The sequence below is a fragment of the Cyprinodon tularosa genome, unplaced genomic scaffold, assembly GCF_016077235.1.
Source record: "Cyprinodon tularosa strain WSP-4 unplaced genomic scaffold, ASM1607723v1 ctg276, whole genome shotgun sequence".
NCBI lineage: Eukaryota > Metazoa > Chordata > Actinopteri > Cyprinodontiformes > Cyprinodontidae > Cyprinodon > Cyprinodon tularosa.
The window spans coordinates 186271-207882 of NW_024038981.1; the positions used below are offsets into that span (position 1 = coordinate 186271).

Here is a 21612-nt window from a genome sequence, read left to right on the forward strand (position 1 = left end):
CATAGGGACAGTTTTAGCCAATATGACAAAAAAGTGATTTTTAAAAACTTACAGACTTCAGCATTAACATAAACTATCAGATTAGAAACATTTTTAATTCATCCTGTTTTTCCTAACCTGATCAAGTTGACCATTTCCAGTGACTGGGAAATTAGGAAATAATTTTAGCATATCTACTGGTTACAGCTTAAATGGAATTGCTCCACTCTTCTGTATGGATGGGGGGATGCATTATGGACATTTCATCAAATCTTTGCAAAGCCTATCTGAAACCATGAAGGTGGATCTATGGCAGAGCTCTAAACATTTCAGGGTTACAAAAAGCATCTCAGAGTTAAAACTAGGGCTGCAACAACGAATCGATAAAATCGATAAAAATCGACTTTTAAAAGCGTTGGCAACGAATTTCATCATTGATTAGTTGTGTCGCGCGATTAATGCGTCATCCGCCGCCGCCGTCATCACTGCCTCTTGATTGAAACGCGGGATAGAAAAAAAAATACGAAATACGGCAGAGCGAGCCAGCGCTCTATTGACCGATACCGCAAACGCAAGCTGCGTCTCAATTCGCAGACAGCCTGAGCTTGGTAAAGTGAAAAAAGTCGTAACATGCAACTTGTAAAAACAAATTAACGTGGCAGCACCTGAAAAGAAAACACGTTGGAGCCTTCGATGGCAGTGAAGAGAGCTGATCAGCAGGGTGAGCGACCATGTTTGTTTCGTTTTAAAGTGGGGAAACGTAACGTTAGTTTCTCAGGTAGCTCATCTGATGCTTTCCTTACCGTGTTAGTAGGTTACAGACAGTGATAAGGTTGGCTACTTATTTAACTTTTAATTTCATTTGAATTAGCTTAAGCAGCGTTTATATTTTCTTTATAAATAGATTAACTTGCAAATTATGAGGGCAAGGCTTTTAAAGTTTAAATCTTCTGACAAAGATAAAGTAAAGATCCTGCAATTTATGGAAGTAAAGCACAATAAAATCCAGCAAAATCAGTAATATGTCAATTAATTATATGCCACATTCCCATGTAAATATCTGTCTTTGGAGGATGTGTTTTTTACCACCCCTAGTTCTCTCGTTTTTATTCCAAATACAATTTATTTGAATCACAGGGCTATTTTTATCTATATGGTTAAGTATTTTCTCAAGTAGCAACTTTAACTGCTATACTTTCCTGTCTTAAAAGGCAGAACTCTTCTAGTCTAAAAAAAACTAATTTGTTGAAATGGGGGGACCTGTTGTTTGAGCCCCTTAGGGGCTTTTAAAAACAAAAATGCCTGTCTTTTTGCGCTTTATGAAACAAAGTACCCTATATTTTGTGGATGTACAGCTACATTTCTCATGTAAGTTTGCGTAGTTTTAACACAAACATTTATTTTTCATATTGCACCAGTACAGTTCATGAGCAACCTGTACTTGTGTGCTTGTTTGTTCTGTCTAAAATGTTTATTTTGGAATAAAGAGGTTAATATAAAAAAATATTTTTTGTCCGATTCATTGATTAATCGAAAAAATAATCGGCCGATTCATCGATTTTTAAAATAATCATTAGTTGCAGCCCTAGTTAAAACCTTTGGTTTTAAACCATCTGGGTAACACACAGCAAAATATTATAAACTGTAACTAAATCTAACCCTGATAACTGCAAATATAAGATGAAAATGACTCAAACAGCACATGGAATAAAAACCTCATTAGCATGTAACAAACATATGAAAAGCCGTTTATAACCCGCTAAGGTCAATGTGACACTGAAGCTGCAGTTTACAGTAAATATGGGGGTAAACCAAGTCGAAGAGCAAATAGTACGTAACAGACTAGAAACATTCTTGTATCTCAGCATTTACAGATCAAGTAAGTGATTTTACACATTTTAAATATTATAATGATCAGAAGAGCCCTCCAATTATTTCATCAGTCTACAATTTGAATAGTTTGAAAGACTGAACATCAATCAAAAGCATAATAAAATGACCAAAAGCCTCCTGTTATAGTTGAGGTTCTTTGAGGTTACTATGGCAGTAATCATGATAATGTCTACACGTCTGCCTTCTGGCACAATAAGAGGATTTATAACGCTGCACAACACGATGAACTAAAACGACCCGGAGACTCGGATCAGCCTGCAAGCTGTTACGCCGTATTTGCTCCAAATTCTGTGAATTAAACAGAAATAGAACTCAATCGTTATTCCTAAAACGGACCAATGTGCAGCTCGAGCACACAGCGCAGACACGAGAGAGCATAGATGGCTGTGAGTAGTCCTGGTTAAAGCCCAACACGGAGAGAGCCTTTATGTAATCTTTGTGATTAACTTCAGGGTCACTCGTTTGTGGGGGCTAGGATTTAGTCTCCGAAATCATATAAAGATGAATAAATTCAGAGATGAGAATGCTTCTCTTCACACGGAATAACCCGTTGTTCAATATGTGTGCTCTCACCTTGAGGTCTCTGTGTACTATACATTTCTGATGGCAATACTGCACTGCTGACACGATCTGGAGGGTGACAAAGTTGGTGAGAGGAAAGAGAGGGGGAGAGAGAGGACAACAAGACGTTCAGGGTCAAACTGTTACACAATTAAATCAATGGCAGAATGCTTCATTAGGCTTTAATCAGGAAGCAGTTAGAGAAACAAAAACGGACACAAGGTTTACCACTTTAGTTCAAAAGCTAGTTTTTAAACTATGCAACGCCATTTCTCCCAGAGTGTTGCAGAAGTATTCATAAAACTTCAAGTTTTCCACATCAGAATCACATATATGTCAATTTTCTTGCGTTTTTAACACATTTAGCCTGATGTTTCTTGGACTCTTGTGTGAATGATTAAAATCAACACAGTCTGAACAAGGAGAGAAGATGATAAAAGGTTCTTCTAAACTTTACAAACATTTATAAATGTACCGTGTTATTAATGTATTTTAAATGAAAATGGAGTAAAAAATGTGTCAAAGATTCAGAATTGAACATCTTTACCTGTCTAAATTTGGCACGTGCTTCTTTTTCCTTCATCCTGCCATGGGCCACCAGATAATCAAACACCTCTCCTAGAAAACAGGAGACAAAAATAAGGAGAAAAAAAAGGTGACAACATTAAGTGCTGATGATTTGAGAGGTCTTGCTTTTTTTAGATGTATTTTTCAATGAGTCAACGGGTTAATCCTTAATCCCAGCACTGCTTAGATGAGGAAGCAGCCCAAACATTAATTACTTTCCGTTGGATAGATCTGTTAGCTCGTTATATAACATGCGGCGATCTAAGCTGCTGGGTCAATGATTTTACAGAGACATGTTCGTACCTCCGCTAGCGTACTCCATTACCAGGTACAAAGTCTTCTCCGTCTCTATCACCTCAAAGAGCTTGACTGTAGGTGGAAAAAAGAAGAGTAGAGCAAAAAAGGGGGAATTAAAAACATGACAGACATAATGGGATAGAAATTCAGATTAAGGTCGCAAAGAAAAGCACTGCATCAAATATGACCTTGAAAGACAAATGGGGTCTAATTATTTAGTGTGACGACAGGACAGGCCCTCGCGTTTTAGGGTGACTCACCTATGTTGGGATGATTCAGCATCTTCATGATTCTCACCTCCCGAAAGAGCTGCGAGAAACGAGCCACATGCAAGTCATCAATCACTGAATGGCACAACACAGAGCAAAGGCCCAGGTTTGTGGCTTCCATTTATATAGTGCTCGTTCATTCTTAGCTAAATCTGGGGCTGCTTCAGGTTTTCTTTACATCTAAAACTTAGCCAGGCAAATTCTAGTCTTCTTAGTAGGGTTGTCACGATACTAAACTTTTCAACTCGATACCGATACTAAGGAAAATATTCGATACTAGATACCATTTTCGATACCACAAGGATAAAAACAGACTCCAAAATTCTACAGAAATATTTTCATTAATAAATAAAATACAAGAAATAAATACAATAAAGGTTGTTTGCTGTGCACAATATTAAGCAAGCTTGATAAAAAACTTATAAAATTCAAATTAAGTGTTCCTTCCTTGGCTATGCTTTGCACACATAACAATGACACTAGCCAAACTGGTTAAAAAACAAAAATAATTCTCAGCAGCTGCACCTGTTACAAAAAAAAAGTCTGAAACTGAAAAGTTCACAGAATTATTCAATCACACAGTGTTCTGAAAGTGCATTTTTCACTATTCTGCACTTTAGATGAAGGACTGCTTAGGTGCCACTGGTGGTGGCACTGTATCGATACTTTTAGAAGCGAGTATTGTATCCGGATACAGCATTTCAGTATCGATACTTTTTTGAGAATCGATACTTTTGACAACCCTACTTCTTAGACTCTCTAATCAACTCTAATAGTTTAAGACAAGAGTCTTAAACTATTAGACAAGAGTTTGCAATGAATGGGTGGATAGACATAATGTCTCTCTCATCTAGTTGTGGAAATAAATGAAATTCTAATCGACCTGTGCATTAAATATTTCGCTGATTCATGTGAATATTTGCACTAAAAGGCAAAAGAAAGCAAATAGCTTCCCGTTTATAAACATGGGATTTTAACCAAACATGTGAGGAAATATGAGACACTGAGATCCAACTAAAACTGCTTTATGACCTGCTGTATATACACAAATAAAACTACAGTAGATATGATTAGAACAATTATAAATGACCTTACAGGAAAAAAAAGAAAGTTTCACTTTGAAAAATCAACACAGGTTTGAGTTTTTATCAACAAATATCTAAAATTTAAAATAAGAAAACATGAAAAATGTAAATAATTTCCAAAAACAAAGAAGTTATTGCTCAACACTTACAAGAAGTGATGTCACAAAGACATTTGGTCGAAAAAAACTGAAAGATCTGCACTCCTAAGTCACTGTATCCACAGAGGTTGGTTGAGTATATAAATGACCATTCTTTAACCAAAGCAGAGGCTTTAATCTCTACTAGAGGGTATTTTCTGTGCCTCCTGACTACTTCTGCTAACTAGGTGGTGGAAAAGATCTGAGACATTTTCTGACCAGCTCCAAATTTGAAATATTCTAGGTAACCAATGTCAGCTACGAAGAGTGAAATCAGGATCATCCAATCCTTATTTCATGGAAATCCATCTGCTGATTATGATGACAGGATCATTTCTGTTGTGCTCCTTCACAGCTTCAACAGTAATTATGATACAACTGTACTATCATTAAGTGGGGAGATAATTATGTGTCAAAACATGAATAAAACTGAAAATGTTGGCTGTATAGGCCACATTCAGTGTGGATGGATACTTTAAAAACAAACGATCAGCTCAGAAAGTAAATGTGTAAAGTTTGAAAAACATCTTTTTTTGTTGTTGACATTTTAGTGCACTACACCTGAAGATTCCTGAACATTCATGCCCAGGGTGAAACATTGTGGTGGCAGTATCATGGTAAGGGAAGGCTTCTCTTCAGTTAAAAAAAGGGGAAGGCTTGAGTTCAGTAATGGAAGATATATGGAGCTGAAAAACAGATACAGTGAACAAACACCTGTTAGAGGGTGCTTAAGTCTTGAGATTGGAGGAAAGGTTCAACGTCCAGTGGGTTGACTCCCATAAAACAACCAGAGCTATAAAGGCTGTTAAGATGCTTTTGATAGTCATGCAATACTTTAACATGATCCACTGTATAATATACTCTTTGAATACTCTTAGATTTTCAGTTGTGTCATTTTAAACTGTTAGAGGTGTGGATATGTTCTGAAAGTCCCCCATTTTATAGAGGTAAACCGATCCAGCTCCAAAAGACACATTAGCAATAAACCTTAGAAAGCCTTCTGTTAGTTTAAGGATGTTAATATATAAAGAATAAAATAAATACAGTATATTTTAGTAAAACTCTACTTTAACAGAGTATCAGAGTATGAAAGTTTTAATGCAGTCCAATGCAGCGATTAAAAACCTGAATGAGACTTCAGTCATGTGAAAATTACTTTATTTCTCTCCATTAGGAGCTGAAAATAGCTGCTGTAGGCCTCTGAGATGTTACTCAGTATAACATCAAATCGCTTTCACTTCTAAAAATTACAAGCATGGTTCAAGCAACTTCTCCTCTGTAGGAACCACGTGACCTACTGTAAATGATTTACTTCAGCTCCGTCACTCTGCCGTCTCTACATTTGTGCTTGGTTTCTGCATTTGGATACTGGTGTCTATTTTATGGAGGATAGAGACGCTAGATGAGAGCTTGGTGTGCGCGTTTGTGCGGGCACACACGGCTGGGCTGTGTCTGTTTAAGTGGACAGACCCCACCCTGCCACGATCAAAGGAAGTAATTGCAGCTTGTTTCCTGTAATTAAAACTCTCTCTGAAAGCTGGACCACTTCAGACAAATCGAGACGCTCTGAGAGAGAGAGGGAGAAAGGAGGACATGTGGGGCGGGAAGAGGGACTACTGAGGGGGGGAAAAAATAGAAAGAGGGAGTGTTTTCCCCTGTGAGTGTGTTTTGGAGGAGTTTGAAGTTTTGGAGACCCACCTTTTGCAAACTGGAGGAGTTGAGTTGCGTCTTATCTATGATCTTTACAGCCACCTGGAAGCAAAACCACAACGTGTGAGCTGATCGTTACACCTTTATTTCATTTATTACACATGAAGCGCTGATGAATCTCACTTAAAAAGCCCAGCTTGTGATCATGGAGAAAACACAAATGGACTCAACGCTGTTATCATTTTTAGACACGTATCACTAGAGCCATACAGGCCAGCAGCATTAGCACACAATCACAAAAAGCTACGGTTGCGTAATAAGACAAAATGGAGAGAAACAGACACAAGAGGATGAAGGATGGTGTTATGCTCTCACAGATAGCCTAGCCTACAGTTTATAATCCTTTAGCATTGAACAATAAAGCAACAAAGATATGAGAAAGAAAAAGAAATGAAACAAGAGGAGGAGAAAACAAAAAAAAAATTTGAAAAATGGGAGGGATTTCAAATGAGAGCTGAACAAGAGAACAGAGCACAAAGGCAGGGCAACAAAGAATTGTCTCTTCAGAAGCAAAGAACAGGGAGGTCTACTTCTCCCTGATATTTCTGTCAACTAACGCCTTTCTTTCAGGCCTCTTTCTGGTTGTGCCTGTCTGACTCCCTTGTTTTCTTTGTGTGCCAGCGGGTCACGTGGAGTATTATCAGGGTGTCAGGCACAGGGCTGTCACATATTGACAGAGCCCGCCCCCTGCTCTCTCGTTCTTGCATATGAAAAAAAATAAATCAACAGCTGACTCGACTGGGCATTGGACCATAGTCCAACATGGGCTCAGCTTTTCACCCTTTAAAGGGACAGATCGCCAGCTTACATCACAACCGTGATTCAGATGAAACCGGAAACATTCAGGCTTTTCTTTTCAGCCTCACAATGGTGATACAATCTGCTGCAGTCGATGCACAATCTCTCTGCAAAGCTTTAGACCAGATCAAACTTGCTCTGTATCAAATCTGTGAGCCTTTCTGTATCCTTAGCAACCAGGAATCCAGTTTAACATTGAGAACTCAGTCATACATTCAGCATCAACTCCTATTCTATCCATCCCATCTAAGAAAACATCCGAGCCTCATGTTTTTGTTTTTACGTCGTTTGGAGAGATAAAACCTCATGTGGCTAAAAATCATACTAAAGAAGGGGAAGTCATCAGATCCATACATTAAATCAAATCTACTTTTCTCAACAGTAGTTTAAGTTTCCATTTATTTGACAATTCCCCTACAGCTAACGCGTTAAATTCATCTGTGCTTTCTGTGGCCATGGTTATTTATCCCAACTACATAATAGTTTTAAAACCTAATGTAAAATCATAACATCTGCAATGAGTTTGAAAAGTTTTTATTTGATTAGCTTCAACTTAAAATCTAAAATAATTAAGAAGAGTCAAACCTTAACTTGGATATTTTCACTAATAACTCAAAATAACTTATTTACTGTATATAATAAGTATTTACTGCTTTAGTTAGCATTAAAAAAAAAAATGGTGTGAGCATGGAATTTACATGGATTTTGTCAATTAACATCTACAATGAGCAGACGTTCGATTTTGAACAGATATTCTTTGAATTGAACCAAAGAATATCTGTTTGCTGTAGAATTAGCCTTCCAATGGTGGGAAATGCACCACTGGTTGTTACTCAGGAGAACGTTAGAACAGATCTGCTGTTTAAAATCGAATCTGGGAATGCTTTTTAACCTAATTTTATCTGTTTCCAGATTTGTATTCCTCTGAGCTGTCAAAGACTCATAACATCTGGATTAAATATAGTTGTGTTGTTTAAAAAAAAAATAAAAAATCAAGAAACACAAAGAAGCAATAAAAGTGTCATTTTTTGCAAACATCACATCTTGGCAAAAAAAAGAAAAGAAAAAAAGCTTTTAAATGTTTTTCCTTTCAAACACTTGCATTTAAAAAACAAACCTAAACACAACCTTCAACCAACTAAGCAGCACAGAAGGGAAAGTTTGTTTGCTTAGTTTTATATAACAAAACATGAAATAAAAAAACTGAAAATATCCATAAAAATTACTGCTATTAGTTATAAACAGTTCAATGGCCTGGAGTGGATAAAAATAGGAACCAAGTATATTAACAGTAACAAAAAAAAAGATTTAAATAAAAAGTAAACAAAGTACAGCACTTAAACTGCAGTTGAATTAAAAATACTGTTTTTAGATCATTGCAGCTCAACAGGTTTTTGTTAGGTTGACAACACAAGGGTATCTAATTTTTTTCTAAATACATATTCTATACATACATTGAACTTAAATGGCAGGGAAATGTAAAAAATGCCAAGATATGTTGCTTTGAAAATAGCAAAATTGTTAAAACAATACATTATTGAGGGAGCTCGTCCATATCCTTGAACCCAACAAGATTCAAAATAAGATATAAAATCAAATAAATAAAACATGTTAAATAAACCTCTGCCAGATTGTGTGTGTGTGTTTATGCTTACCTCTTTTCCAGTGAGGACATGTCGTGCCAGTTTGACCTTGGCAAAGTTGCCTTTACCGATGGTTTTCAGTAACCGATAGTTACCGATGTGGGGCTGTTCTTCTGACGTGGCCGTGGATCCCGAGTTCATTCGGGACATGCTGTATCGACCAGATGACTTCGTCTCCTGCAGCGAGAGATAGCGGTGCAAGTGTTAGGTAGTGTGATGAATTGCAGGAATAAAAATTATTTTCCAGATATCAAAAACTAAGGTTTTATATATGATAAAAGTAATGTGTTACACTGTGGCGGATGTAATCGGATTTCAGATGCTAATTGTTGCCTTAAACGAATGCTAAAAAGCTGTAAGAGTAGTAACAAGATGTGTGTAACTGAGCTGATGCAAGATTTTCGCAAAGTTTGTGCTTTTAAAAGTTATCATTTCAGAATGAATCTGTACAGAAAAAAAAAACAGCATTTCACATGATCAAAATCACACCATTTATATATATCTGCATCTGCTATCTGCTATATAGGTGCTTTGCTGCTGTCTCCAGTTTTATGTCATTTTTCATAACGAGAATAAGAATCTGTATTTCTGGAAGGGAAGGAAATGATCTATATAGTGGCCTTTAAAGAATTTTTTCAGAGTTTGCCCTGCAACCAGAGGGTTGACGCCACTGGACAGCAGCTCGCTCCTGTCAGTGAGCCCCAGGGCAGCTGTGGCTACAATGTATGTGAATGGGTGAATAACTGAACGCTTTGGTCAAGACCTCCGACTGGAAAACGCTATACTAGTACAGGCCATTTACCATTTAACAGACTGATGCAGCACTGCAGATTTTGGGACTCTTTTTTTTTAAACCTTAGAAAGAAATGTGATAGGATTTTAAAGGTAATGAATAATTTAGTGTCAGACATCTGTGAGGCCATTCTCATTACGCTATAGCTAATGTGAAGAGATTGATACGAGGTAGTCCAGGCTCCTGCAATTTTGTTTATTTTTATTTCATTTTTTAACATATACAGAAACGTTTGAATAGTCATCTACTGGCCAGCTATCTTTTCCTCGGTAAAACACAGTAAAAGCCACTCATGTAACCCAAGCCTCAAGAACAGTTGGAGTCTTTAGAGAATCAATTTCCAAAGGGGTTGTGGATTAACAAGCATGGGGTCCTGAATCCTCTACAGAAATTAAAACTAAACACAAACATTATTAAGATGAATAATTTATGTGTTTAAAGACATAAAAACAAAAGCTGGAAATAGATAAAAATTAAATAAATGCCATTTCTGTTATTATACCAGAGGTTTTAGAAATATTTATAATTCAGACAGTAGTTTGGAGCAGAAATCCACTCCAGAACTATAATGTGGGTCAGAAGCCAAAAGGTTTGAGAACCTCTGCTTTAGAGGACAGGTCTGAGTTCAGTGTTAAGTCTGGCTTAATAGTTATGACTCATTGAGGAGTGTACACCACTCGCCTCCACCTTTGGTTCTGAGGTGAAACCAAGCTGAAATCTCAATTTCATGAACAGTTAAGTCTTTTTAAATTACTTTAGTTTAATCTTTAATATTCTTTCAAGAACAATAAATGTATCTTTTCAGAGCAATTTAGCTCTAGCTCTAGGAAAGCTCAAAATACTTTAAAAACATTCTGTACAGACATTAAATACTAAAATGACTTCAGTTGATTCTGCAGTAGACGGTCACCCTTCAGATCAAGCAAGGAAAAAGAAAACAAAACCTTGCTGTGCTGGCAAGTTTTGCATGGCTGGCAACTGTGATTGGGTTTCAGCTCCAGGAAAGGGTCATGGTGATTGTATGTGTGTGTCTATGTATTTCCATGTGTGTGATCCGAGCCGACAGGTGATGTGGATCAGGGTCAGAGGAGAGGACGAGTGGCTCCAGGGTGACGACACACCCCGGCTATGCTGTGAACAGTGTCACACTGGAATACAGTGCTGTGCACACATATATCCAGTAAGGCTGTTACATACAGACAGAAATCCTCTCAGATGTTTTCCCACCAGCAAAGATGGCGCAGTGTCATCCACAGAAGAAATTGATTAAAGTCCCATTAACTTTACTCTGCGTTTTTACACCCCTGAACCTTCATCACTACTCCACCAGCTTAGTGTGGGGTGTTTAGTTCCAGATGGTGTAATCTAATGTCTGCATCTCAGCCTCCCCCACAAACTTCCTCATGCTGACATTGTTGACTTAAATAAAATGCAATAGGCTAGATTAAGCATTAACAAAAGTAGAGGAATAAGGATTTAAAAACAAATGACAGTTAAGGGAAAGAGGTCCATATGTTGTCTTGTGGGAGGGATGAGGCCAACGAGTTTTATTTTGGGACTATGTGGGAGAGAGAGGCAGACCAACGGTGCTATGTTATGCCCCGTTAAAGACAATAACGTACAAACTAAGTAATTCAAACTCAAAATGAAGATTGACAGCATTCCTTATGTTTTTGGAGCTAGAACCACATCATAACGATTTTACTCAAGTACTGCTGACTCAAACGCCATCAGCAGGTCATGTTTTACTCCTAAGACTTCGGAAAAACACTTTTAAAAGGATGATCTATAATATTAGTTCAGATTTAATGCTGTGCTGAAAACGGAGAGGAAAGCTAAAAGTAAAAGCCATCAATACTGAATCCTAAAGTGAAACGGCTGATAACAGCCAAACAGGCTAACCTTTCAATGCTCTAATGGGGCAAGTTAGTGGTGCAGCTGAACATATAGGAAGCTAATACAGAATCTTGTGAGTATAACTAAGAAAGTCAAGTTTGATTTATTTTTTCCATTGAGTGAGTGTACCATATGTAAACACTTCCAGGAAAAGCTATAAAGACAACACCATTTAGTGTGGAAGCTACTATTGTAGCAAGCCTTAAAGCTGGCCATTATAATATCACAAGGCTACTTATATCTGATGAATATCAGAAAGAAAAGTCTGATTCATGTGACACCCCCCTGTCAATCAATCTTAGAGACTCACCAGCAACAAGTCAATCAAAGCAGTTTGCAATAGGAAGGTATAGTGAACACGGAAAAAATAAATGTAATAAAAAGAGATAAATGTTGTCATTGCAATTCAGAGACACATTACCCAAAGTATGTAGAAGGTAAAACACATTTCTATCCATTTCCAATATTGAAAAGATAAAAAGCAAATATAAAAGGATGTACGAAAGCTGGCTGCTGACGGCATGAGCCGCTCATCACACCCGTGATCAACTGAAGCAACCAGTTCTTCATCTGCGCAAAGGTGACCAACAATTCTTCTGTTTTGTTTTGTTTGTAATAACAGTGTTTCCTTATGTTTAGTTTGGAAAAAGCTCAATTCCAAATTTGTAGGTGATAAACAATATTTAAAGGCTTTAAATATTGATACACAGCCTGATTACATATATATATGTGATAAAACATGCTTTTCTAACTCAACGGCCGTGGACACAACTTCGCGTATAGCTAACATGACTACGCCCATTAGTAGTCCTATCTGTGGAAAGCCTGGGTTTTAATTGTGGATTTGATGGTTGTTACTTTGAAAAATTCACTTTACAAACTTGTCTTTGCCTACATTTTTATTGAATTGGCAAAAAGTCTAATTTAATGCCTGAGGTAACGTGCTTTACTGAGTTCAAATTAAGACATTTTTTATATCGTTTTATGCTTAAATCTTTTAAATGAAATCAAAACAAATAAATCTAGTAAATACTTATAAATACTTTGTTATACCATCTTAGATGCAATAGAAATAAAAATTAAAAACAGTCAATTAATTTTTTTAAATTTACTTTGAAAGGATTTTGCAAATAGGTTGAAAATGTGGTCTTTTTACACATTATGAAGCAAAGGGAATTTCATTTGAGTCCAGACCTAACCTGGGGCGAAATAATTTATGTAAGGATGGACTGATCTTTAAGTACTACAGAGGCACCAGTTTTAGCCTGTTGACAGTTTGTGATTAAGATATCAGAGTCCAGTAAATACGTCATGGTGAGAGAAATATCAACAGTTGTTGACCAGAACAAAAACAAGGTGCATTCCCGACTTCAGGAATACAAGCTGGTTTCGAAGTAGGTCTACTCAGCTAAATTACTCCAACTTTAAATAAAAAAGAAGCTAAATGTAGTGCACATCAAGACTGAAATGCTGGACTTATATTAGTACCATAAAAAAGTGGGACTTTAAATGTGAACCACCAAGTGTAAAAGCTCCTTAATATCACATCCCTTAATTTATTCAATCACATCTCCCTTGTCTCTGTTATGTTTGGCTCTGCTCTTAAGAATGATCAACCCGGACAGCAATAAAGCCTTTAGATTTTTGGCATGATTGGATAGATTGTCTTGCAAACGAGAGACTAAACTGCTCTTTAGTCTTCCTGCTCTCCTATCCTCTTTCATGTCGGACTATTTTTGCCTCCTGATTCTTCCTTCATTTTTAGGCAGCTGCAGGCCAAGCAAACCCTCCTTACTAACACGCAGACAGACACGGGGATACAAACTCATGGGGAGGCAGATAGCCACCTCTCCCCTTGGTTATAATTATAGACCTGTTGGAGGACAATAAATGACATCATTGCTTAGCTCTCGTATTACTTTGACGTTAAGTTTAACCCATGAGTACCAGCAGGGAACTACAAACCTGCATAAACCAGGAAGTAACGAGAGAGAAAATAAAAGACTGTTGTAGATGTTTGATTAAACCTGTTGAAGTAGGTTCACAATGTTTACAAGGTCTATTAACAACATTTCCTACCAAAACTCACCGGGCTCTTTAATATGTACACAACTGTTCAAACAAATAGCGGAGTGGAAAAAAAGGGGGATCCAGTCATGATAAACACAGCATTGTAGACAGGATGGGCCAGCTTCTACTCTCTGTGCATAACCACTCGATAGAACTGAGGCATGTTTAATGTAACAAACAAAACAGGACAAACCTTTTAAACAAAGCGGCTACAGCAGCATAGCATCCTAACGGGGGCCGGAGCCCTCAGCTTATGCCACAAAATAAGGTTGTAAAAATAGAGGCTGCAAAAGAAATCTATACGTCCTTATGTCAAACATTGAGGCAGCTGGTAATGTAATGGTTTCATGGCGTTGCGTTTATGACCACAGTGCACCGATCTTCAAAAGGCTACATCCAGATCTCAAACTATAATGGGTTTCTGGGACAGCACCGAGTTCACTGCTCCGCAAAAGCCCCAACAGTGAGGAGATGTTGGGATGCAGTTGAACAGGAGGTTCAGTTCCTTTGATGTAAAGCTAAAAGCTTCCAATGCCATCATCTTAATATGGACTGGAAAGTTCTTCAGGGGCGTTCCAACAGCTTATTAAATCTAGTTAATCAGGAATTATAGCTGGCCTGTAGGAAAACTAGGTCCAATTTTTTTCTCTTACCATCTTCCCAAAACAACTTCCATTTCCTCTTTGTGGCTAAAATAAAAACACAAAAACTTACCACAATAACCAAGATGTTTAAACATTTCAGTTCCTATTTTTTTAAACTGTAATCAAGCTCCAGACTGAGTCAAAGAAGTTCTGATTGATAGCAGTGGAGCTAGTCTGAAGTTAAGCTCAGTCAGCTCCCTGACTCTACAGAGAGAATAAGGGCCAAAGAATTGAAGCCAAAATGCCTCCTCCACACTCAGAGGTCAAAGTATCTACTCCCTCTTTTGACGGAGATCTCCGATATATGCTTAATGACAACCATTTAGAGGGCTTTAAACCTGAAAGCATCAGCTACCGTACCTGGAGCAAGTTGCACGGGATGCAGCCCTTTTATGTCCGTTGTGTACCGTGTGGAGAGACCATTAGTGTAGTGTTTACATCCTGCTCAACAATTGAACCCCCCCCCCCCACACACACACACACACACATAGATTCAGTATAGTTACTGAAGAGCCGTATGCAGCTGAAAGCCATTTAATGGTGCAGTGCAAACGCAAGCATTTGCACAAGATTAAAATACACACAAGAACAGGGAAGTCGAGAAAATTCAAGGTGGTACTGGTTATGTTTTGACTCTGCTTTCATTATCACTGACCTTTGCTTATCTGACTTGGGAATAAATCCACTCTGATGCAAACAGATGGAATTTGACACAGCAGTTTAACTAAGCGCTGTGCTTGTTGAAACAGCAGGAGACTCAGAGAAAACAAAAGCCCAACTGACGGCACCTTAAAGTGATAGCTGGTGAATCATCAGCTATGAATTCAAAGGAGGATCTAGGTTATTATTAGGATATTTTGTTTATTTTTATCATATTGAAGAAATATAGAAATCTTTTTTTGAAAGCCTCTTTTTATTAATCCTTTCAAGAAGATCGTAAAATCTTGTGTGCTTTAATTGTTGCTTGTTCTTTAACAACATAATTATTACCCCGCAAACATAAACAATTAAAATATGGCAACTTCACAAACCAATGAAACTCATCTGCTGCAATTAAAAGCAGTTTATTCAAACTGCTTCTGTAAATGCAGCTCAATACAGCGTTAAGAGCTTAAAGCAATTACACAATTTCTTCTCATTTTAAATCATTCAGCCAAATTCACCAGAAAACTGAGGGTATTTATTCACCTGAATTATCCTTATTATACTGTATATTTGGCAACAAATTGAGTGAGTCACTTTTACTGTGGTGAAACATTTTAGAAAGCCTTGTTACATAACCTACTAGATGCAATATGCAAGAGAAGGAAAATGAGCATGAAATAATAATAGCTGTGTGAAGCTGCAAAGCTCAGAGTCAGCGCTTCTGGGCTCAATGGGATTATTATTTCAAACAGTTCAAAAACACAACCTGCACCTCTCCTAAAGTATGCTAGGGGGTGTAATGTACAGTAGAGGGGATTGCACAGAGAGTATACTCTAAATAATGACTAATAAAAAGTTGGTAAACTCGGAGAACCACAAATACCAGAGCGGCTTTAAACCACAGCTGTATGTAGCTCTTCAGGGGCAAGTTCTGACGAGAGGAAAGCGCTTCGATAGGGTTGTCCAAATTAATTCATTTTTTTTCCCAGTTGCTAATCTCAAATACAATATGTCAGCCGTTAGTCAAGAGTCTTGACAATTTAGATGCTGAAGCATTTTGCTCCATAGAAGCGTCCACAGGAGGGTATCTTAGAACAGATATGAGATCAATACAGCTTCACTGGTGCCTTGCATTCTACTTCTGACACTCATCCAGCAATACCAGACATTTATTGCATTTACAAAAGTGTAAGGAAACTACCAGACCTGATACTGGTGGGACAGAAGCAGATATCTGTTCAAAGGGAGGCAAGACAAATGAATAGATGAAGAATGCCCCTTCATCTAAAGTAGTGTGACTTTCTTCCCCAACTTGTGTCAAATGAGAGATCAAAGTGAAAAATGGCAGGAAAAGTGAAGTGCACATCACATTAAACTTGACAATGCTTTTAAAAGGAGAAAGTCCAGTGATTTTAACACTAAGCATTGAGATCAGGGCTGAACATTCTTTTTTTTCCCAAAAATCTAAATTGATTTTGATTTTATTACCATTTCCTTAGCACTAATCACAAGCTTGTTTTTTCATTGCCTTAAAAGCTTGCTTGTCCAGAGTCCCTTGCTGCAGTGCCACCTAAAGAGATGCAGTGAAAAATTAAGGGTGTTATTCTTGTTAAAAGTAATTTGACCAAAGTGAGTGCCTGTGCAATTTGAAAATATCTGAAAATATATTATATTGCAAATGCAATTAATTGTCCCACCCCTATAAGCTCAACTGCACAGCAGATGGATGAAGACTTTTACTGCATGGAGCATAACGTTATCCTATGGTAAAAAGACTTTGCTTTCACACACAAGCCAGCGATGGTGAACACTTTGACATTTACTGATTTGTTGCATTTAAGCTGCAACTCTATATATGTATAATGAAGTAAACAGAGTCTGAAATTAGACTGGAAATAAAAGAGGTTTTCCAACTCTTCTTGTTGCTATGTATTGCCAAATACTAAAAATGCAGGTACCTGTAGTGATCAATGGTGCATCAGCACTCAGCGCTTTGCTTTCATGGCCTCAATATCAAACCACTAGCATTTCGGCATCCACCTGCACAGCTCTCCTGTTATACCATCTGTTCAGGCTGAGCACAGTGCAGGTCATATGCTACAGACAGGAAGCACAAAGTCATTCTTTCACTGAAAATGAAAAGGAATGCCCATAGTTTATTACATCTGTAAGCCAAGCAAAAATAACATGGGTTTTAATTTGTACTACCAAGAAAAAAAAAAAAAAAAGAACACTCAAACTTGGCTTCTCTACTAAAACCACATTATAGGAGGAAGATCTTACAAGAAGAGGAAAAATAGACAATTTACTACAAAGGAAAACTTTAGACATCTTTTTAGATGTGAATTTAGGTCATTTCATCTGTAGTGTCCCAATGAATCCAGAAACATTTAGTTATTGATTAATAAGCTGCAAATTAACAGGAGATACTAATACCTAATTGGTGATTTCATCATCTGAAATAGTCATCTGTGTAAATGAAATTTTAAATGTGTGTAGGTAATATTTCAGCGAACACTCCTCAAAATAAGTCCTGACAAATTATGATAGTGATTAATAACAAAACATTGTTAGAAAACTGGGTCAATCCTTTTTTTTCCGCAGCAGGCCAATAAATCCCCACATACCAGTAATGAGAAGTCCTTCAGTAATTAAACTCTCCATCCACACCACTATTCAAAAGGCACTTCTTTCACACAGAGCTGTTGTTGAATTTCCTTAGATCTTTAGTTAAAACTGAATATGCTTTGGCTAATAGACAAGAAGTCCTAATTAAAAGCCAAAAAACAGAAAACAAAAGGGGGAAATGTGGCACCTCAGCCAAAATCCAAGATAAAGAGCACGCTTTAACTAGCTACTCATTGCCTGGGAGATTCCTTCTTAAGGTCTATAAAATCAGGGCACTGCCAGCAAAAACATTTATTGACAGATCACTTAAAAAATACAAGTGGAGCTGCAATTAATTTAAACCATATAAAAAGTCTAAAATGGTTTAAATTGACTTTACGAGACTCAATCAGGCAGGCTTGACATCGCAGTAGTTTTATTAATCTCGAAAGCCAAATTTTAAGAGATTATGATAAAACTATCCAGCCATAAATTACGTGATGAAATCAGCAACATCACATTTGCAAAAAAGAAAAAAAAAAACTATACTCCAAATACCAACAGGGTTTATATAATCAACTCTATGAAGAAAATAAATATTAGTATATTTTTTGCATGCCTTATACCCCAGTGTTTTTAGAGATTTTTATAATTTTATTTACTATTTCATATATGTTTCATGTTGCACGATTGTACCATAAAAAAATTCCTAGTTGTGAACTCCTTCACTAACAATGGCAATAAACCCGATTCTGATTCTGATTCTGAAAACACTTCTCTACCCAGATGATGTAGAAAAAACTGCTGCATCATGCAGATATTACCAGGAATGAAGATTTGTATGTATGCTCTACATACACGCTTGCTTATCTTGATGTTGGTTTTTACCACTTCTCACTCGTTCCCCCACTTCATCATCAATAGACCTTCACCAACTGCAGTTCTGGTGCAAGTATTTACTCTCAAGACTAACATATTTTAAACTTCTAACCAGGTGCAATGCCACAGGTTTTCCAATCTGCATTCTCCAGTGTTTTATTTTGTCTTGTGAACCAAAGCCACCAATTTAAATGAAAATCAGGGACAATTTTTTTTCCACTCAAACAGAAATACATTTTTCAGGTATTGCATATACACTTGCCTCAGAGAAATGCAACAGTACCTGTTTGACAGTGCCTCATAACCACCAAATAACAGATGGGTAGTAAAACTAAAAGGAGTAGGGGAAGAGTTGCATTATCACAGATAAGTAGGTCAAAGGGAGAAACAATGGCCGCTTATATGAGCGGACATTGTTTGATCTCTTCCATCTAATTAGGCATCATGTGGATTTTTGTTGTTTACACAAACCTAACCTACATTTCTCCAAAAAGTTTTTCCTAACACAATCAGCTTTAAATAGATAAAAATGAAGTTAAAACCATCATTTGCAGTTGTTTGCACTCAGACTTCCAACAGGCCTGTAAAAGCAACACTTTTACTCCAAAATCTGTTTTACCCAAGACAAATATTTGGACCTACAATCCAGTCAAAGTTTGCAATAACACTGGTTACAGCATTATTTTAGAAAAACATGTTAGAGCATTTTCAATCACACCAACAAAACCAGGACACACACTTTCATACGCCGAGGAGGACACTGACAGGAATACAGTGACTGGATGCTTTGCTACCTATCCCTGTCAAGGTAAAACGGATGTAGCAAACATTTATGCTACAAAGAAAATGCATTTTAAGCAGGGTTCAACATGTTTTCCTTTCCTTTGAGCCAATTGCATTCGCACTGTTTCACCATTTTTACTTTTCCCCCTCCACAACGTTAGCTTGAAGGAACAGCTTTAAGCAGACCACAGACTATAGGTAAACTCACTCCAGACAGCCTCAAAGTTTCAGTGGTTCTTTCAGTATAACATTTTAACAGCCATTTAAGTATAGTTTATCTTAACCCGGATGAGTAAAACAAAACAGACATGTACAATATCCGGTTGGCTAGCTAAAAAGAAGTAAACCATGCTAATGACCTCAGTGGATGAAGAAATTAACGAATAAGGCTGGGTGATTGAGCATTTATATTGATTAATCGTTTTCTGTTTTGTTTATGGTGGGGTTGGATGTAAGAGTGTGGGTTGTCGGTTCAAGCCCCAACTCCAGCTTTCAGTATCATTGTGTCCTTGGGCAAGACACTGCACCTGTACTGACTGATGGCGGTTGGAGGGACCTCGCCTGTGGGCAGCTTTGCCTCCAACGTAGCTCGCCATCATCAGTGTTTGAGTTTGTGGGTAAATGACTGCATTAGGGCTGTAACTAAGGATTACTTTCCAAATCAATTAATCTGTTGATTATTTTTCCCACTAATGGAGTAATAGTCAGATAGCCAAAGATTCCTTATAGAAAAGTTTTTAAAAAATGAAACAATGTGAAACTCAAACTGTTCCACTTGTGGAGTTCTGGATGGAGCATATTGACAGACAGATTTATTTCAGATGCAAAATGTTTATATATACTTTTTTTTTTTTTTTTTTACAATTTTGGTACAATTTATGCCCTTAATGGGTTGCACTGTCAAATAAAGGCACTCTAGTTAACGTATAATCGATGAATAAATTGGTTAACGATTATTTCAATAATCGACTTATCGCGCTTTGGTCAAGTCCTTTGACTTGACATGAACTTTCCAAATACAGGCCACATTTGATTTGTGGAAAATCTGGATTTTTTTCCGACTGATCCACTGCTTGGCCTTTTATAGCACGGAGAAACATCAGTTCATCACTTTTAGTTCTTAGATGTGTACTTATAAAACATAAATTAGCCAACTGTGTAATACCACTAGTTACAAGTATTTAGGTACTGTAAAATAGGCATCTCCAAAGTTGGTCCTCAAAGGCCGCTGTCCTGCAGGTTTTAGAGGTTTCTCAGCTTCAGCACAGCTGATTCTGATGATAGCAAAAGCCTGTTAATCAGCTATCAATGGAAATCAGTTGTGCTGGAGCAGGAAAACCTCTAAAACCTACAGGACAGCGGCCCTCGAGGACCGACATTGGAGATGCCTGCTGTAAAACATAATTTTATAAGAATGTTTCACAGCTTGAGTTTAATTTTTCTTAAATTAGGTAACCTAGAAGAGGAAATGGTTGAATTGAAAGCTAGAGTTTCATTAATAATATGAAATTTAAGGGTGAAAAGAAATTATTAGAATTGGTAGGAAAGGAGAAAAAAACAACAGGAAATTAGTTCTAAGTAGGGCTGGGCGATAATTCAATAACGATATATATCGATCGATAGACGTGTGGCGCAATAGAAAAAAAGAGGGTCGATAAAAGTTCGATAAAAAAGAAACACAGTTTTCCTTCCTTCTCATTGTAGCCTAGCATGTAGGTTTATGCTAGTCACTGCTTCCTCCCAACCAATCACAATCGCGGACCCAGGCATGCCGTCACCAAGCGCCGCCCTCTCAAACCACAACACAGAGCACATGAAGATGTCGCAGCAAGGAGAGGCGGAGGAAATTGTTTCAAAGAAGGGTTTTTGTAGTTCGGCAGTCTGGCAGTATTTCGGTCATGGCAAGTCGGACCAAAAACAAACCACAGTCATCTGGAAAATGTGTCGGGAACCAGTGAAAACCAAGTCTGATAACGCAACCAACTTTTTTTTTTATCATCTCAGCCGCTCACAGCCGCAGGAGTATGAGCTGTGTAGGCCCGACGCGACTCTCCTCCGAGGAATCTTCGGAAAATATATATATATATATTTTCAGTTCTGGGCAGTTTCCCACGTAGTTCTAACAATTGAGAGAAAAATGCTGGGGGGCCAGAAACTTCAAAGTAATAACTCAGGTTAAAGCAGGAAACGGGGGCGGCGGTGGGGGGGCATTTATTTATTTGTTATATTTATTTTGGTCACTTTTCTGGTCACTTTAGTTTATTCTTTGTCAGTATTTAATAACATAACTCAGGTCTCTTAAGTTATTTTTCTTTAAAACAATTCTGTTATGGTTAAAAAAGTTGGTTAAATAAAA

At 37.4% G+C, this 21612-nt stretch overlaps 1 protein-coding gene across 15 annotated transcripts in view; it reads right to left on the reverse strand.

The window, feature by feature from the left end:
* mark2b (MAP/microtubule affinity-regulating kinase 2b) overlaps positions 1–21612 on the reverse strand; it is a 66803-nt gene that overhangs the window by 30968 nt on the left and 14223 nt on the right. For all 15 annotated transcript variants that reach the window (XM_038290117.1, XM_038290106.1, XM_038290105.1 and 12 more), the window contains 6 exons: positions 8952–9116; positions 6487–6540; positions 3558–3606; positions 3304–3369; positions 2981–3051; positions 2446–2502 (listed from right to left, as the gene is read on the reverse strand). In XM_038290117.1, coding sequence (XP_038146045.1) covers positions 2446–2502; positions 2981–3051; positions 3304–3369; positions 3558–3606; positions 6487–6540; positions 8952–9116 — 462 coding nt within the window. The remainder of the gene's footprint in view (positions 1–2445; positions 2503–2980; positions 3052–3303; positions 3370–3557; positions 3607–6486; positions 6541–8951; positions 9117–21612) is intronic.